The following is a 19,929-nucleotide window of genomic DNA, read 5'->3' as shown; positions in this document are numbered from 1 at the left end:
AGTACATTATTGAGACAACATTTTGACAGTTTCACTGACTTTCCAAATAAGCATAACATACTCAAAGAAAATAAAGAGTGAAGTAAAAACTGAATATGAAGAGATTAAGTTATTAAAGGAAAATGAAGTAAACAAAATAAAGAGTGAAAAAAATCACTGGGGTGGATTGGAAGAGAACAGATAAAATATGGATTGCACAAACCAAAAGTTTATAAACTCAATGCAATACAAATCCTTTTTATTGTAAAAGCCGAGATGAAACTAAAAGATCTATAAAAACTGTTACCTTTGGCCTTAAACGGTTAAGTACCAACGCTTATGATCAAAAAAGGCCACAACAGTTAAGATTGTATTACTTGATTTTATTTTACACTAGGTGGTGGACACAAAGCAATCCTCCTTAATAAAGCTGACAATTAGCTTCACTCAACATTTTTAATAATGCACATTAAAAAAAAGGATTCATTTTACAAATTCTTCTGCAATCCAAACATACAATAGCTTGGAGAACAATGTTTAGAAAACAAAAGCCAATGTAAAAAGACAGATTAAAACAACTAGAACAGTACAGGTTTTATATGGCTCGGATTTTACAGTTTTCTTACTGCATCATCAATGTCAGAAATCTGTTCCTTCAGTTGGCTCCATTGTTCTGGATTTAAAGAAATACCTAAAACAAAGTTTAAAAATTCAAAGGTGAAAATCTATTTAAGCATTGAGGATTTTCATATTTTCTTTTATTTTTCTTTCATACTTTCAACTAGAATACTGTTTTATTAAAACTGCCACTTCAAGCCGTGTGTGGTGGCTCACACCTGTAATCCCAGCACTTTGCGGGGCAGAGATGGGCAGATCACTTGAGGTCAGGTCAGGAGTCCAACACCAGCCTGGCCAACATGGTGAAACTTGTCTCTACTAAAAATACAAAAGTTAGCTGGGCCTGGTGGCAGGCACCTGTAATCCCAGCTACTTGGGAGGCTGAGACAGAACTGCTCAAACCTGGGAGGTAGAAGTTGCAGTGAGCCAAGATGGTGCCACTGCACTCCAGCCTAGGCAACAGAGCAAGACTCTGTCTCAGAAAAAAAAAAAAAAAAAAATTGCCACTTTGACACAATGCTACAATACTGAGAGTCAGATCTCTTACATTTGTTAATTACAGACCATCACAATTTACTAAGCAGATCTCACATCCAGTCTTACTTTAGACACTACATCCTGCATAGTATCTATTATAACCAATGAGAATGAATGAGGGTTTGAAGATCTATCTTACTAATACCTGCACAAATTATGAGGCTAAAATGGTCAGGTCCAGATTTGACATGTGACACCCCCTTACTACACTTTTGGTTGGTTCCAACATTTGCCCAAAATTTCCATAGAAATTCAAGCTGAGTAATTGTGCTGAGTTCTTCCAGAAGCATTTATTTCACTTTGGAAAAATTCCCAGGTCATGATTCATACAGGACCCCTCAGAAAGTATATACTGGGTAACTGTGCATTCTAGAGTCATCCTGTTGGGGTTAAAATTCCAGCCTCACTATCCCTAAGTGTATGACCTTTAAAAAAGAACATTACCTTGTAAGCCCTTAGTGTTCTCTCCAGTAAAATGGTATCTACACCCCAAAGAGTTGTTGTAAATAAGTAACATGAATAATGAACTTGGCATATCACCCAACAAATAAACAGTTAAAAAAACGTGAAATGATGACACGTCATTCCCATTTAAGATAAAAAAGTATGTATAGAAATTTTATCTTTTCCTTATTTTGTACTTTAACGTTCTAGTATTCTAATACTAGATGATGCATATAAACAGAGAAGTAAACAAGAACTGGCAAAAGGTATTACCAGAAAACTGTCGGAAGGCCACGAAATTGAAAAAAAGAATAAACTGGGGCAACACCTAGGAAAGGCTTAAAAGCTAATTAAATTGTTTCAGAAAATGTTTGTAGAAACAAGAAATATGGCATCGACCACATTGGTATGTGAATGACCAATCCAGAAGTGACTTGAAGAAAATATGAAAGCGTATAAACACATACAGAGGCTGAGTTTAACAAAAAAACTGCAAGAAGCAAACAAGTGGTACCTTTCAAACTAACAGGCAAGTAGAGTAAAATTAATAAGGAAGCATTTTTCTTTAGCTGAGGATCAACCTAGAGCAGCAATCCAAATATACAAATTTAGGCTGGTTCACCAATGTTCTCTAGCTGTTTGGTGAATGATATAAAATATGGTTTCTACAATGCTAAGAGGTTTGGGACTGGATGAAGCACAAATGGAAGGAAAGCAGAGATCCATCACCTTAACAATGCCCTAAAGCATACCTTTTAGGAGGTGAATCAAAAGGAAGCATTGTAAACCAAGATTTTCCATTCCTGATTTTACAAATTCCCAGAGAGTGACTAATCTGCTTCAGAATTGCTGTAAACCTTTTAAAAAATGTTCAAGTAAATTAGCAGCCAACTGAGGTGATATTAAGGGTGTTAATTTTTTGAGCTTCATTCCAAAAAACTGTATTAAAACATCTCATTAAAAAAATGTTAAGTATCATGTCCAAAATGATTACAGAAGATAATCAACTGAGTAAGATTCTTCTTTGCCCTGTGTGTCCTGCCAATGTTTCAAGTTAAGGTAAGCTACTTAGAAAAGTTTTAGTTGTTCAGGCACAGTGGCTCACGCCTGTAATCCCACCACTTTGGGAGGCCGAGGCAAGCAGATGACAAGGTCAGGAGTTCAAGACCAGCCTGGCCAACATAGTGAAACCCCGTCTCTACTAAAAACACAAAAAATTAGCTGGGTGTGGTGGTGGGCACCCGTAATCCCAGCTACTCGGGAGGCTGAGGCAGGAGAATTGCCTGAACCCTGGAGGTGGAAGTTGCAGTGAGCCAAGATCACGCCATTGTACTCTAGCCCAGGCGACAGTGCAAGACTCTGTCTCAAAAAAAAAAAAAAAAAAAAAAAAAAGAAAATTAAGAAATGTTTTAGTTTAGTCCCAACACCATAACAAAATTCAAGTAATTAGACCTCACCTTTTCTTCCTGGTTTCATTTCACCTTCTGGATCCATCCAATATTCTCTAATATCAATTAGCACTTTCCCTTTAAAATCTCGAACGCTAACATACCTCATTTTCCCAATCTGCAAAAGAAACAAACATAAAAAGAGGTGCTCCTTTCAACAGTGGTATCTGTTTCAATCGTATTCATATTCACAACTTGCTGCACACTCACTCTACATCTAATCATGAAAATGACTACTGCTGACCCTTGAACAACATGACTCTCAACTGTGCAGGTCCCACTTATATGTATATTTTTTTCAATAAATACACTGGAAAATTTTTTGCAGACTTGACAATTTGAAAAAATTCACAGACCAAATGCATAGCCTAGAAATAACAAAAACATTAAGAAAAACTTAGGTATTTCATGAATGCATAAAATATACATAGATACTAGATTTTATCATTTACTACCATAAAACATACAAACCTATCATATGAAGTTAAAATTTATCAAAACTTATGCAGGGACACAGTAGAGAAAAATGTGAACATAAAGATGGAATATTAAATCATAACTGCATAAAATTAACTGAAGTACATAGTGTACTTGTGTAATAGTTTCATAACCACTTCCTGTTGCTACCTCAGCATGCTCAAATGTTACAAATATCTGCTTAAAACACCTAGTGTAAAACATCATGTGATGCTAATCACCTCTGCTGAGCAGTTCATGTCTCCAACACTGCATATTGCAGTAAAAAGTGATCTCTCACAGTTTTCACGTTTTCATCATGATTAGTGCAATATCATAAACCTTATTAAATAACACTCTTGAGTTCCATACAAAGAGCCCCTAGTGATGCTGGAAGTGCTCCCAAGAAGCAGAGCTAGAAGGCATGACATCACAAGGGAAAAAAAAACACCAGAAGCAGTGGTGCATGCCTATGATCCCAGCTACTCAGGAGGCTGAGGCAGGAAGATCACTTGAGCCCAGGAACTTGAATCCTGGGCAAGATTCAACACAGCAAGATCCTGCCTTTAATCTTAAAAAGAACAACAACAACAAAATATTAAAAAGTTGAATTACTTGATATGTACCATAGACTGAAATCTGCAGCTGTGGTTGCCTACAATTTCTAACAGATGACATATCTTAGAAACAGACAACATAAGCTAATGTTATTGATATCATACAGTACAGTAAATGTATTTTTTCTCCCTTATATTTTCTTAGCAATTTCTTTTCTCTAGCTTACCTTATTGTAAGAATAAAATATATAGTACGTATAATATACAAAATATTTGTCAACTGTTATTGTTACTGGTGAGGCTTCCAGTCAACAGTAGGCTATATTTAGTTTTTTTTGGCAAAGTCAAAAGTTAAAACCAGATTTTTCAACTGGTTGGTGCCCTGCATTCTGATCCTGCATTATTCAAGAGTCAACTGTACTACTCTCAATATCAAAACTGCAACCAAAGGAAATTACTGTTAAACTATCATATGATCCAGCAATCCTACTTCTAGGTATTTATCCAAAAGGATTGAAAGCACAGACTCCAAGAGACATCTGCATACCCATGTTCATAGCAGCATTATTCACAGCATTATTCACAAGAGCCAAGAAGTGGAAACACCACAAATGTCTACCCAGAGATGAATGGATAAACAAAATGAGGGGAGTGGTGTCGAACAGACACACAATGGAATATCATAAAGCTTTTAAAAAAAGAAATCCCGTCACACACTTCAACGTCAATGACATAAGCCAGTCATAAAAAGGAAAATGGTAAATACTTTATGATTCCACTTAGAAGATGTCAAGTTCACAGGAAAAAAAAAAAGTAGAATGGTGGTTACGCAGGGCTGGGAGAAAGGGAATTGTTGTTTAATGGCTACAGAGTTTCAGTTTTGCAAGATGAAATAGTTCCGGAGATCTGTTTCACAACAATGTGAATATACTTTCATGGTTTTTACCACACAAAAAAATCATTAGGAAGCAAAATCTTGCAGTACAAATTACAATTAATAGGAATCCACGGATGCAACTAGCTACACTGCTTCAGCAACCATTCTGAATATATGAATCCAGAGTTGTAGTCAATAACAACAGTTTTTCCTTTTGATGTTAACTTCAAATAACATCTTTAATGCACCTCATTCACAGTCAGATAGAGAACTTAAAAATGTTCACAGAAAATTATTTTTCAAAAATCTTGTGTATCTGATTATCACAAATTAAAACTTCCAGAAAAAAACAAGAGGCTTTCCTCAACAAAGTGTCTCCTAGCACTTTCCAAGACTCACTATAATATACTAAGGGAAAACAATGTAGTACTGGAATAAAGACAGACACAGAGGTTAATGGAACAGAACGGAGTCAAAAAATGCACAGGCATTTTATATATTCACTGATTTTTTTTTTTTGTAAAATCCAAGGTAATTCAAAGGAGTAAGAATAGTCTTTTTAACAAATGCTGTTGAAACAACAGGGTATCTGCATTGGGGGTGGGGAACAATCTAAATCCCTATCTTAAACCATACACAGAGAAATTAGTTATACATGAATCATAGACCTAAACGTGAAAACACAAACTATAAAACTAGGAAAAACAATGGCAAAAATTTTTGTGGCCATGGTAGACAAAATATGTCTTGGACAGAAAAGTACGCTTTTAAATGTGTGCATGTTATTGTACATAAATTATACCTCAAAAACTTTTTTTTTTTTAAAAGGAATCTGCCCAATAGTTGCCTCTCCCTTGGAAAAAAAACGTAAAACTGACAAATTCTTCTCAGCAAAAATTAAGTAAGTGATGACGAGATGGGAGTATAGGGATATATTACTTAAAGGTAGAAAACTGAAGATTACTGAAATCACATTTTATTGGAAGAAAATAAAATCAGATGACAGACTATTTTATATCCATAAAATCTGGAGATTAGCAGCAAAAATTAGCATGTACATCATACAGAACTGTGATTCTTACATGAATTTGATTCCCTGTCCCCTTTGAAGATCTGATAAAGCAGCAGTTCCCAACCTTTTCTCATCAGTTTTGTGGAAGACAATTTTTCCACGGCAGCAGGGGAGGGGTGGCGGCAGGGAAGGGGAAATGTGATGGTTTCAAGATGAAAACTCTTCCACCATCAGGCATTAGATTCTCATAAGGAACGCACACCTATATCCCTCACATGCGCAGTTCACAACAGGGTTCACACTCCTATGAGAATCTAATGCCACTGCTGATCCGACAGGAGACAGAGCTCAGCCAGTTAATGCCCACTCACGCGACACTCACCTCCTGTGCAGGAGGGACCCCTGTGATAAAGGCTATAAATAATCCCTTCAAATACAAAAAATAAAATTCAAATTAAAAAACAATTCTATGGACTCCTGTCCCAGATTAAAATGACCAGTTAAGATCATTTTAAATTAAATAATTTAAAAGTATCAAGTATCCTTAAATCATCAAATCAACTAAGCCAGTATTACTGACCCTTTGTGGCTAACTCAGAAGAAAAATATGGATCGTTTCCTGCCTCAACTATTCCATTTCACGACACAGGTACTGAGTATGAGATAATTCTCCAGTCTCTTTATTATCACAGAGCTGACCCCTGGTAGGTTATGTCCCTATGGAGGAAACTTCCTCAAAATCACAGCTGAAGGAACCAGAAAGCAAGTATCTCTAGTATCTTCTCTCGAGTCAGGATTCTGCCCAAATTATTTCAGACATTAAAAGAGTAGTGTATTGATTTTCCTTTGGTACAACTCTTTAATACATTTAAAGAACTGCTTATGTATTGATGTTTAATGTACATCAAGGTGTAATGGCAATGAAATTAAGTATCAGCTGGGTACGGTGGCTCACGTCTGTAATCCCAGCACTTTGGGAGGCCGAGGCAGGCGGATCCTGAGGTCAGGAGTTCGAGACCAGCATTACCAACATTGGTGAAACCGTCTCTACTAAAAATACAAAAATTAGCCAGGTGTAGTGGCATGTGCCTGTAATCCCAGCTACTTGGGAGGCTGAGGCATGAGAATCGCTTGAACCTGGGAGGCAGAGGTTGCAGTGAGCCGAGATGGCACCACTGCACTCCAGCCTGGGCAACAAGAGCGAAACTCCATCTCAAAAAAATAAAAAAAGAGAAATTAAGTATCATATTATCTCTTATAGTGCCTATACTACCAGATCTGTGAAAGCCACTCTGAAAATAAGGCCTATGTTCCTCCTAGAGGCAGACTTTCAAAAGGTGAAGTGTCAGCCTTAAGAGGCTTGAGAAGCTTTCCAGATGAGGGTTTAAGAAATGAGGGCAGGTGAAGTGGCTTATTCCTGTAATCCCAGCACTTCAGGAGGCTGAAGCGGGCAGATCACGAGGTCAAGAGATTGAGACCATCCTGGCCAAAATGGTGAAACCCCATCTCTACTAAAAATACAAAAATTAGCTGGGCGTAGTGGGTGTGCGCCTGTAGTCCCAGCTACTCAGGAGGCTGAGGTAGGAGAATTGCTTGAACCCGGGAGGCAGAGGTTGCAGTGAGCCGAGATTGTGCCACTGCACTCCAGCCTGGAGCCTGGTGATGACAAAGTGAGACTTTGTCTCAGAAAAAAAAAAAAAAGAAATGAAGCTCCATTTTTCTGGCAAGAAAACTCCTAAAAATAGATCTAGTTTTCAGAAAACTACTCTAACAGAATAGAATCTCTAAAATGTGTGTTCTGAACTAATGGTTTATCATCTGTACTTTGTCTATTTTCTTTATCGAGAAGTGTAACAAGGCAAAAATAAGCATTAGAAAAAAACTTAAATTTTCCCATTCTCACCTTAATCTTGGCACTTCATCTTTCAAAGCTATCAACAGGTCAAAAAATACATGTATGTTAGCTTCGCTTTCTAGTCATTATAAATGTTTACAGTCTTGGCCAGGCACGGTGGCTCATGCTTGTAATCCCAGCAGTTTGAGAAGCCAAGGTGGGCGGATCATTTGAGCTCAGGAGTTCAAGACCAGCCTGGGCAACACAGTGAAACACCGTTACTACAAAAAAAAAAAAAAAAAAAAAAAAAAAAAATTAGCCAGGCATCATGGAGCATGCCTGTAGTCCCACCTACTCAGGAGGCTGAGGCAAAGAGGATCGTTTGAGCCCAGGAAGCGGAGGTTGCAGTGAGCAGAGATCACACTGCTGCACTCCAGTCTGGGTGACAGAGCAGAGATCGCATCTTTTTAAAAAAAGAAAAAAAAGGTTGTAGTCTCATCCTGCCCAACCTTTTGGTTTCAACTAATACTTACGGCTCCTGTAAATACTTTTGGCTCCTGCGCACACTCATCCTTTCTTGATCCCATTACTGTTCTCTTCTAATTTTCCTTTACCCTCTCTCTTAATCTACATCCTCTTTTTCCTTCCATTCTCTATCTGAATACAACCCAAGAAACACCCTCATCTGCCTCCTGTTCCTCCTCTGGTTTAACACTTCAGTAGGCAGCTTTAGCCAACCATGCTGATAACCCCACAGAACATTTCCCAACTAAGCCCTCCAGGTGTTACAGAAGCAACTCTATTTTTTTTTTAAATCACATCCACAATCAGGTACACATCTTTAGTGACTGCCTATTTCCTCTGGTCCATTCTTCCTAATCTGTATCTTGTAATTGCCACAATTTCTTCTTTAGGAAAAAACTAAGCCCTTATCACCTCACATACAGATTAAAGCCTACAATTACCTAAGCAATCTCATCTGCATCCATTTATCCCCAACACCCCTTCCTCACAAATCCTTCTTGTACAAAGATGCCAGTATCAAGTCTCCCTAAAACAAGATAGGAAACCCAAGAGAAGCTATACGAGTCCTTCCAGGTGATTTCATCAAGTCCCTCTAAAGAATTTTCTTCACTCGACCTATTCAACCCATTCCCCTTTTCTGTTGCTCATCAGGTCAAAATTAGGTAGGTCATATTGCTGCTTCCTCTCTGGTAATAATCTATTCATACCTTACTGTCCAACACTTGACCTGCCTCCTCCAAGCTTTCTAAATGTGCAGTTCTTAATCTCATTTTTTGGATTTCTGTAAAATTTAAATTTGCATTGGTTTAAATACAGCAAAACTAGACTTTTAGAGACTTTAACAATAACCCAGCATTGTATTACTTTTACTAGTTTGTTCTATTTTAATAAATGTTCCTAGCTAAGAGGATTGTAACACACATATTATGCAATATCAGATTACAGTACTTTTAACATTCTTCAGACCAAGCCAGATAATAATTCCTCTGAATCGAAAGAAATAGCCAACTTTGGCTGGAGGTGGTGTCTCACACCTGTAATCCCAGCACTTTGGGAGGCCAAGGCAGGTGGATCACAAGGTCAAGAGTTCAAGACCAGCCTGGCCAAGATGGTGAAACCACGTCTCTACTAAAAATATAAAAATTAGTGTTTGCCTTGGCAGCACACATACTAAAATATAAAAATTAGCCAGGTGTGGTGGCAAGCACCTATAATCCCAGCTACTCAGGAGACTGACGCAGAGAACTACTTGAACCCAGGAGGCGGAGAGACTGCAGTGAGCCAAGATTGTGCCACTGCACTCCAGCCTGGGCAACAGAGGGAGACTCTGTCTCAAAAAAAAAAAGCCAACTTTACCTGAAACATGTTATCATCTCTGCTGCTGCTGCTCTGTTTAGAAGATGACAGAGCTCTCGAAGTTTCACCTGTCTTTTGCTTCTTTACAGGTTTTTCTGGAGCAACTTGCTTTTTCCTCTTTAACTAAAAAAGAAAAGCAAGAATATGGTTAAAATTTACATATATAAGAATAAAACACATCTCAGTGTCAAAAGATTCCATTACTTTTTAAGATTTAATCAATCAAAAGACTACATCCAAAATATCATAAATGTATACAAAAGCAAGTTTCACTCAAAAACAAAACTATGAATCTAACCAATCCTTATACTTAGTAATGTTTTCAAATTCTGTTCTCAGGATCCTAAAAGACACTTCAGGCATTACAGTAGTATTAACCACAGGAACAGTCATTTTTGTGGTTTGGGATCCCACGAGATTTCTTTGGTAGAAAAAAAAAGATAGAAGGACCTTGCTGCTTCTGAATAAAACTGGGAACTAAAGGTCTATTAAAGCTAGTCAGTTACTTATTTTACAAAGCAGATATACTAATTAAAAGAATACAACCAGCTTATTCCATTTCCAGGATATGAATGTTTCTTAATGTCCTGCCTATTCCAAAAGAGATTTAAGCTGGCTTAAGGAATTTATAGGTCACGCGCGGCACTTTGGGAGTCCAAGGTGAGAGGATCACTTGAGGTCAGGAGTTTGAGACCAGCCTGGCCAACATGGTAAAACCCCCGTCTCCACTAAAAACACACACAAAAAAAATACCCAGGCGTGGTGCCACACGCCTGTGATCCCAGCTACTCAGGAGGGTGAGTCAGGACAATCGACTGAACCCAGGAGGTGAAGGTTGCAGTGAGCCAAGATCACACCACTGCCCTCCAGCCTCAACTCCAGCCTGGACAACAAGAGCAAAACTTCGTCTCAAAAAAAAAAACGGAATTTATGATTAGGCAAATCTGAAGAGAGCTATTTTGCACTGGGCACTGAGCACCAACAACATGAACTTCCTCATCTCATCACAAAAAAAAAGAAAATCACTGAAGATAGACAGGTATGTGTTAAACTAGCTTTCAAAAATCACAACAGTGTTTTAAAAACAGCATTATTTTAAAAGCTTATAAAGTTTCATTCTCAAAAAGAGCTAACAGCCCACAAAAACCACTAGAATTCTCAACCCAAACAGTAGAGGGCAGTCATGTTCCTTCTTGATAGAATAGTATTAATATTTTAATGTTACTAAATTAATTGAATGTTACCAAATTAGGTGAAGCTAGGAAAAACTTATACACGTAAAACGTGAAATGAAAAACATGGTATATAAGGTAAATGTCCACAAGATTAATATTACTATTTGGGACAAACAAAAAGTTAACTCAGTTCAATATGCAGAAAGCAATTATTCTATAAATGAGGCTCCAAGTATTCCCAGTGGACTAGTGCATGTCTGGCAAATAAAAGTTCAATACACATTCGTTACATGAACGTATTCAAATACTATATAAGATGCAAATTTTAAAATTAAGAAATTTACTCAAGCATAGCTATGTAGTCTTTGAAGCCTTATTTTACTCTTCCAAGTCTTGTTATATTCTGTATTTATACTTTAAGGTTGCAACTTCTCCAATCTCCCACACACTCTCCCCTTTTCTTTCAGATAAAATTGCTAACTAAGCTTCAGGAGGAAAAAAAAAAGATGGGGAGCCTGCTTTTGAATAAACTTTTAGAGAAACCACAGGTCTACTAATGCTAGTCATTATTTATTTTACAAAGGATATACGCTAATTAGGAAAAACACAACCAACTTATTCTATTTCTAGGATATAAATATATATTCAGATATGTAAAGTTCTATGAGATAAAGGACAGTACTGCAGGAAGGAAGACTTGACCGCAGAGTGAGATGATCGGTTCTGCTCCACTGAGATGCTCAATTTAGCGAAATGCATGAATTACCATGCAGCTGTCATCTAATGCAGAAAAAGCCTATCTTGTCAAAATGGGTTTCAAGTTAGCTTTCCTGGGTGCCGATTTAACGAAAAGGAAGGGACCAGAGCACAAACTTGGTACATTCGAACTTAATGTATCAAGTCTAAAATTCAGAAATCCTTATGTGCAGAATAAACACCAGTAACTGGAAGAGCTGTCAAAATTAACATTTTATGGTCACAGTGGCTCATGCCTGTAATCCCAGCACTTTGGAAGGCTAAGGCAGAATTGCATGAGGCCAGGAGTTCAAGACCAACCTTAACAACATAGCAAGACCTCGTCCCTATGAAAACACTTTTTAATTAACCAGGCATGATGCCTGTAATCCCAGCTACTCTGAAGGCACAGGTGGGAGGATTGCTTGAGATCAGGAGGTCGAGGCTGCAGTGACCCATGATGGTGTCACCACACTCCAGCCTGGGCAAGAGAGCAAGACTCTGTCTTAAAAAAGAAAAAAAAATTGGCATTTTACCAAAAAAATCAGGTAAATTTCTAAATAATGGCAAATAGTGACTTTGGCCTACTTAAAATTTTATGCCCCTAGGGTCTAAGGCAGTGGTTCTGCAACTTTAGGGATCCTAATGGTTTTCAACAGAAGACTTAAGTCTGATTTAGGGCCTATGAGTATGAATGTGCAAGAAGCATCCTACACACTTCTAGTCAAGTGGTCCAGAGGCCAACCACACCTCCAGAAATACCCATTCACATTCTCATTTTCCTTTTTTTTTTTTTTTTTTTTTTCATTTAAAGAGACGAGGTCTTGCTATGTTAGCCTGGTTGGTCTTGAACTCTTGGGATCAAGCAATCCTCCCACCTTTGGCATGTCAAAGTACTAGGATTACAAGTATACGCTACCCCACCCAGCTAGATCCTTTTAAGATGTTAATATGCCTTTTACTATCTGTCAGAATGGGACATGGACAATATTGCTGAATATCACAAAAACGACTTGGTGCAGTAATCGTCACCTTTTTGTCAACCTCACTGTCAGAATCACTGCCAGAAGAGCTTGAAGAAACAAGTTCCTTTGATTTAGGCATCCTGAAAAAAAAAAATGCATCACATAAATAATTAACAAGGTACTCTATTACTTTCAAATCAAAGAAAAAAATCAAGGACAAGTTACATAGTTCATTCTACCATTTTTGTGTAACTGGAGTTGTTATGAGCACAAGTTTTGATCTATACTCTTCTAAGTTGCAAATAACATGCAGGGTGAACCCAGTAAGAACAATGAACTAAATGTCATACACTCTACACCTCTAACCTTTCTCCAAGCCAATGGATCTTTCTATACTTTGTTTTAGTGGCATGACACACTACGGGTAGGGTAGACTGCAAGAAGGCAGCAGACAATTACTGCTAAAACCAGAAAATAAATGTAATTCTACTATCACCGCTTTAGACTTCTCACCAATGAGATCAGAACTAATGTAAAGTTATTCACTGTAGGAATGGACCCCAAAATTTACACAACAGGGAACTAGCTGTACTATGCAAATGTGACATCTAATTAATTTTTCCATATATTTATTCATATTCTGTATGTTAATTTTGACTGTTTGGACGTATTATCAAAATAACAGGTACTAATTCAAAGTACACAAAATTATACACAATTCAGGCCAGGCAGTATGGGTCACGCCTGCAATTCCAGTACTTTGGGAGGCCAAGGCAGGCAGATCACTTGAGCTCAGGAGTTCGAGACCAGCCTGGTCAACATGGTGAAACCCCATCTCTACTAAAAATACAAAAATTAGCCAGGAGTGGTAGCAAGCCTGTAGTCCCAGCTACTCAGGAGGCTGACGCAGGAGAATCACTTGAACCTGGGAGGCGGAGGTTGCAGTGAGCCAAGGTCACACGCCATTCACAGCAATTCATTACATCTTACACTGATTTTTCTACTCTGGAACACAATTAAAATTTGAACAGCCTATTTTTGTGAAGGGCAAAACCTTCCCTCAAATTCCTACCCTGCTGGTAGCTCCCTCGATCCCTCCAGAGATATATACATAGCTTAGTGCCTTGCTTACAAGTGGATGTTTATTGAGTGCAAGTTTGCAGAGAGCAAACTATCAGTAAGCCTAAGACCCAAATTTCAAGGAATTCCAAGACATGTGGATACCTCTTTTCAAGGCACTTTTAATACCAGATCGCAAGCGCTAATTATCAAAATATCTTTGCTTTCCCCTTTTCAGAAGAGATTATGTCCTGTTAACCCACTTATACCGGTAGTTCCAATTTTTTGAATTTTTGCAATCAGACCTTGGCGACGACCTTGAGCATGCTTAGCGTTCCAATAATGGAACACTAGGCATAAATTGGTAATTTCTTTATGCCTTAAAAGGCCTAATAAACACAGTACACACTATATTTGTTGAGTACAAGAAAAAAAGACTTAAATTCCTCCTGAAAAACAAAAAATCATAAATGATCTAGCTCTCCAGATGAAACCTGCATCAGCACTGACGTTGCATGTGTTCCTAAATAGCAGGTCAAGGTAAAAAAAATGGGCCATCCCAATCCTGGCCACTCAATTCAAAGAGCTCAAACCATGCCCAACCCAGACATGCTGATTTTAACTGGTGATGTCTTGAAGAGTAAATTCAGAAGGGAAAAGCAACGTTCATGACCACGTGTTATCCATTTTTCCTGTTTCTGCTCCATTTTGCAACCTAATCTCCAAAATCAATTTAGTTCACTTTTTAATGCTAATACAAATAAAAAAAGATCTTTTTAAAAAAGGTAATTAAATTGAATGTAATTTATTTTTCACTTTGAAAAAGTCGAGCATAACTACGTCTGTTATTAAAAACTGCCTGGGGGCCCAAGAATTTCTCAAAGAACCACCTGGTATGCAACCCAAGGAAGTCCACTGGAGAAGAAAAGTAACGGTAACTAAAGCCAGCCTCTAAACTTTCAACAAATACATTTTTATCTTAACGAGCCTATTCCAATGTGGGGGAGGGGGGAGAAGCAGCTTGTAATTCAAGTAATTGATACTGAAACCGCTATTGTAGAATTTATGCAAAACGCAACTTTAAAAAGAGAAACGAAATCTCCGGCCTTTGCTGATTGAGGGGAAGATCAGAAAAAAACGAGGTGAAAATGAACCAGGACTTAAGGGCACACGCCTTCGGCATAACAGGAAGATGCCAAGCACAAGACCAGGGAAGGGGTCGTACGGCCCCAATAAGCCGCTAGCACCCGGTGGTTAGCAGCCGCTCAGGCGAGGGGAGACAGGTTGGTCAGAGGGGGCGTGGGAGGCGGCGAAGTGCGGAGGAGACGGCGTGGGAAGAGGCGGGACTTGCACCAAGCGCCATTTTCTTCTCTCGAAGCGTTCCCTCCCCCCGCACAGCAGCCCTTCTTCCCCTGGCCTCCTCCTGCCGCCCACTCCCGCCCGCATCCGCTCTCCCAGTCTCCAGAGCGCCCCCTCAGGGCGAGGGCCGGGGGAAGAGCAGGTACCACACGCGCCCCACCTCGGCTCGCCGCCTCCGCATTGTCCCGGGGACGCTGCGACCCCCTCCCCGCGGCTCCTCGCCCCCCACACGGCCTCAATCCGCCGCCCCAGGCCGCAGCGCCTGCCGCCTAGAATCGGCTCCCGGAGACGGGAGTCCAGCGCGGAAGGGTCCACAGAGCGTCAGGCACGGAGTCGGACGGAGGAGGGGGCCTGGAGACGCCGAGGCGGGGAAGGGGGAGGTAAGGCAGAGCCGCCATTTCCCGCGGCTGTTGCCGGCTAGGGGAGCAGAGGGCCGAAGGCAGCTCACTGCCCGGCTGGGAGGGTGGGGTCGGCTGGATGGAGGCCCCGAAGAGTAGGCTGAGAGGGTCCCGCGCACTCACGCTCCGCTCGGCTCCAGCAGTCCCACACACTCCTGCTCGCTCGCTCGCGACTGACAGAGAACCGGAAGTGACGGCAGCCAGGAGACGCAGACCCCGCCCCGTTGGGCCTGCGGCCACGTGATGGGGCGTGGCCTCCCCACCGAAACCAACACTTAGACCCTTTCCAGGGCCTTAAAGGGACCGTCTCTTTTCCCAAATGGATGACGCTAAAGTCAGATATTGGAAGATTACATCTGACCCGTGAGAGAATGAAAGAACTAATATCCTTCCTGTAGGAGATAGCTTAAAAAAATAAATAAAACGCTAATAAAACATGAGTGATAAGCACCAAGCATTTCACTTGCTCAATAAATGATTTAATGAAGTGGAGGGGTGATAATGAAAAAAACCAATACTCTGGTCCATTTTCCCAGAAATGATCTTCCTACCCCACTTTACCCACCTCAGTACATGACTCTGCCTCCTAAAGTCCAAAGGAAGGAAGCTAAATTCACAGCGTTTACTTCTAGAAAGTGCAAGAAATCTTTGGAGTATGACTTATTCCTGTATTGAGGTCGTGGAGATGTAAGGGAGTTCACAGAAGGCAAGAGAAATCCATATACAAGCAGCAATATAGCTAAAAGATTATTTGAATATGTATTTGAATGAATGCCTCCTACAGCTAATAATCAATACAAAGGTATATCTGTTAACAAAGATTTATCAAGCACCCACTACGTGTCAGACACTGCATGAAGCAATTTACTCATCCTAACAAGCACATTGCAAAGTAGGAATGACTATTCTCTCCATTTTATAGATGAGGAAACCAACGTTAACACCCTATGGAGAGGGTATTTCCTGTTACAGCTGAAGCGTGAATTGGCCTTAGGTTCCCTCCCTCCTATTTTCTTAAATCCTATTTTCCTGCCTCAGGTAGAGGAATGGTACGGGATTTTGCAAAGTAGAGATGGAATCCTGCCAAAGCTCAGAATTGCACACCAGTGATGCCACAGAGGCTGAGGAAGGGCAGTGGGTTGCAGAATGGGAGGAGTGTTTGACTCTACATGCGAAACAATTAGACCTATGGTTCCCACCTATCCCACCCTTATAGGAGAAGAGAGTTATATATTCCCTGGAAAAATTAAAACGGGGGTGAACTGTGTAATGGGGTTGAGAGGCAAAGAATACATCGGATAGAATCGAAGTCTGAACACTAAACGTGAAAGCATCCCCCACACATCCCTTTCTAGAATTACTTGACTTTTAAAGGATTAAATGCAGACAAAAATGCAAATTAATTCCCTAAAATAGTTTGTTGTGAAACTCTTGATCATAATGAAATAAAAGCAGCCATGAAAATAAACACTGACGCTAGGTGCAATGGCTCACGCCTGTAATCTCAGCACTTTGAGAGGCCGAGGCAGATGGATCACCTGAGGTCAGGAGTTCCAGACCAGCCTGACCAATATAGTGAAACCCTGTCTCTACTAAAAATACAAAAATTAGCTGGACATGGTGGCGTGCGCCTGTAATCCCAGCTACTCAGGAAGGTGAGACGGAAGAATCATTTGAACCTGAGAAGTGGAGGTTGCAGTCGGTCAAGATTGTACCACTGCACTCCAGCCTGGGCGACAGAGTGAGACTCTGTCTCAAAACAAAAAGAAAGAAAGAAAAGAAACACTGACATTATGCACAGTCATGGAACACTGCGAAGCTCCACGCCTTTGTAAAGAAATCATGCTTAATATTCAAGGTAGACCACATGCACTTAATATTCAAGGTAAACCACGTGTGCACTTAAACTTCCCCTGCATCTCTAACCCCTCCTGCTTTAATAAGTTTTCATTCAGTTTCTGTGTCACTGAGGGAACTGGGCAGTGTGCCTGCTGTAGGTTTGGGTTTCGGTTCTCTAAGCATTGGAGGTGGAGCGCTGTTAAGGAGTTATGCATTTTTAGAAGTAAGGAGACCTGAAGCTTTGCATGCAAATTCGTTGGCTCATTTTTCTTGGGTATGGTACTTTGTAACTAATTGAAAATCCTTGATCCAGCATTGTCCATTTTTAAAAGTAACCATAATTCAAGAAAATAAATAAAAATAATTTTTTACATAGGTGAAAGAGGAAGGAAATTTTTTTTATTTTAAACAAAATAGGGGCCAGGCATGGTGGGTGGCTCACGCCTGTAATCCCAGCACTTTGTGAGGCCGAGGCGGGTGGATCACCTGAAATTAGGAGTTCGAGACCAGCCTGTTGACATGGTGAAACTCTATCTCTACTAAAAATACAAAAAATTAGTGGGCCGTGGTGGCAGGCGCCTGTAATCCCAGCTACTTGGGAGGCTGAGGCAAGAGAATTGCTTGAACCCAGGAGGCAGAGGTTGCAGTGAGCTGAGATAGTGCCCTTGCACTACAGCCTGGGCAACAAGAGCAAAACTGTCTCAAAAAAAAAAAAAAAAAGGACAGCGTTTGCTTTCAAATAATGGAATGGGAAGGAGGTGTAATTCACCCGCATTTGTGCATTGTGGGGTAGGGAATAGCTCCTTTTATAGGCAATTTCCTAGAGGGCAGCTTTAAAAGTGAAAGAACTCCCACTCCCTACTCCAAGCCTTGGTCTGGAAGAAGTGTGTGGCACAAAAAGGAAGCTAAATAAATGTGCTGAATTTGGAGAGTCTGTAGGTGTCCCAGAAAGGGAGGTAGACTGGGGAGTAGGACTGAGAAGGGAAATAGCTTACAAACTATGAAAGGGACAGGGCTTGAGGAGGAGACTGCCAGGAAGAAATTCCTGGAGGCCTAGAGTATGGCTGGGGACTGTTAATGTGGTTCCCTCCAAGGTCTTATGCTGTCAACACCCTCTGTTCTTTCAGAGCTTCGGAAGAAGACGTATTCAAGTATCAGGATATTATTTTGAAATGTTATCCAGTGTGGTTCTTGTTACTAGCACTTCCTGTTTTCTGACCTTGACTCTTCCCCCTCCCCCTCCCCCCCACACCCCCACACCTCCCACCTCACCCCCACCCCCATTTTCTCAGCTACAGCAGAAGAAGGATGTTAGAGCAGAACACATAGGGCAGATTCTTGGCTTTTGACTTTTTTAAACTATCAGGATTCCAGGCATAAATTATAGATTTAAGATACTAAGCGATTAGTTTAAAATTTTTTCTGGATGGGTGCCGTGGTTCCTGCCTCTTATTCCAGCAATTTGGGAGGCTGAGGTGAGCAGATCACTGGAGCCCAGGAGTTCAAGACCAGTCTGGACAACATAGTGAGACCCTGTCTCTACAGGAAATACAAAAAAATTAGCTGGGCATAGTGGTGTGCCCCTGTGGTCCCAGCTACTCAGGAGGCTGAGGCAGGAGGATACTTTGAGCCTGGGAGATCGAGGCTGCAGTGAACCATGATTGCACCACTGCATTCATTCCAGCCTGGGTGACAGAGTGAGACCCCGTCTCAAAAACAAACAAAAAACACTTCCTTTTAGCTCACTCCACTCGCCTGTAGATATTATGGCAACTGAACGGGAAGAGTCAGAAAAGAAAGGAGATGAGGCTCCTCTTCAGTGTCTGAGGAGTAGAAAAGTAGTTCTGTCCTCTGTCCCCACACCAGCCCTGGGGAAGGAAGGAAGCATCAAATCCCCAGAGGGCTTGGGGATCTGAGAGAGCGCAAACTAATGCCTTGCTTTCCAGGCGGCCAAGCTCTCCAAGGTCCTCTGAAACCCACCTGCCCCTCCCTCCACCACAGAGTTGGGGTAGAGATGTCCATGTGGTGTGTCAGGATGGCAGACCTCAGGCATCCTCGCCAAGTTCAGGGATGCCCCAGGGTACTGCAGCGATCAGTGGAATGTCTTTCTCTTTGGCCAAGAGTGGCACAGATGTGTCACTGGCAGCCAGCAGACCTGGGGAGGCCTTGCAGTCAGGACAAGGAAATCTCACCAGCCTTGACTTACATAGAGTGGTGTGACAAAGAACATCTCAGGAAATACCAGTGTGAAGAAGTGAGAAGGACCAAGAACCAGACAAGGTGAACTCTTAAGCAAAGGCCAATGACCAAGAATCAGACAAGATGAACTCTTAAGCAAAGGCCAATGACCAAGAACCAGACAAGGTGAACTCTTAAGCAAAGGCCAATGATATGGTTTCTGTCTGTGTCCCGCCTAAATCTCGTGTCCAATTGTAATCCCCAATGTGGGAGGAAAGGCCTGGGGGAGGTGATCGGATCACGGGGGCAGATCTCCCCCTTGCTGTTCTCGTGATAGTGAGTGAATTCTCACAAGATCTGCTTGTTTAAAAGTGTGTAGCACCTCCCCCTTCTCTCTCTTCCTCCTGCTCCAGCCATGTAGGATGCACCTGCTTCCCCTTTACCTTGAACCATGATTGTAAGTTTCCTGAGGCCTCCCCAGCCATGTTTCCTGCACAGCCTTGTGGAATCATGAGCTAATTAAACTTCTTTTCTTTATAAATTACCCAGTCTCAGTAGATCTTTATAGCAATGCGAGA

The 19,929-nt window shown here is 40.8% G+C and overlaps 1 protein-coding gene across 2 annotated transcripts in view; it reads right to left on the bottom strand.

Moving 5' to 3' along the window:
* Positions 1–341: 341 nt before the first annotated feature.
* SUB1 (SUB1 regulator of transcription) overlaps positions 342–19,929 on the bottom strand; it is a 65,517-nt gene continuing 45,929 nt past the window's right edge. Inside the window, exons 1-5 of one of the 2 annotated variants that reach the window (XM_012459938.2) lie at positions 15,458–15,539; positions 12,586–12,658; positions 9,644–9,766; positions 3,036–3,144; positions 342–670 (exon numbers count right to left, since the gene is read on the bottom strand). In XM_012459938.2, coding sequence (XP_012315361.1) covers positions 591–670; positions 3,036–3,144; positions 9,644–9,766; positions 12,586–12,657 — 384 coding nt within the window. In that variant the 5' untranslated portion in view covers position 12,658; positions 15,458–15,539 and the 3' untranslated portion in view covers positions 342–590. Of the gene's footprint in view, positions 671–3,035; positions 3,145–9,643; positions 9,767–12,585; positions 12,659–15,457; positions 15,540–19,929 lie in introns of those variants that run through there. The other variant, XM_012459939.2, reaches the window with a different exon arrangement.

This window comes from Aotus nancymaae, unplaced genomic scaffold (assembly GCF_030222135.1).
Source record: "Aotus nancymaae isolate 86718 unplaced genomic scaffold, 86718_ANA_hifiasm-v0.15.2.pri h1tg000014l, whole genome shotgun sequence".
Taxonomy (NCBI): Eukaryota; Metazoa; Chordata; class Mammalia; order Primates; family Aotidae; genus Aotus; species Aotus nancymaae.
The sequence above is the reverse complement of the archived record's forward strand: the minus strand, read 5'-3'. Positions and strand labels throughout refer to the sequence as shown.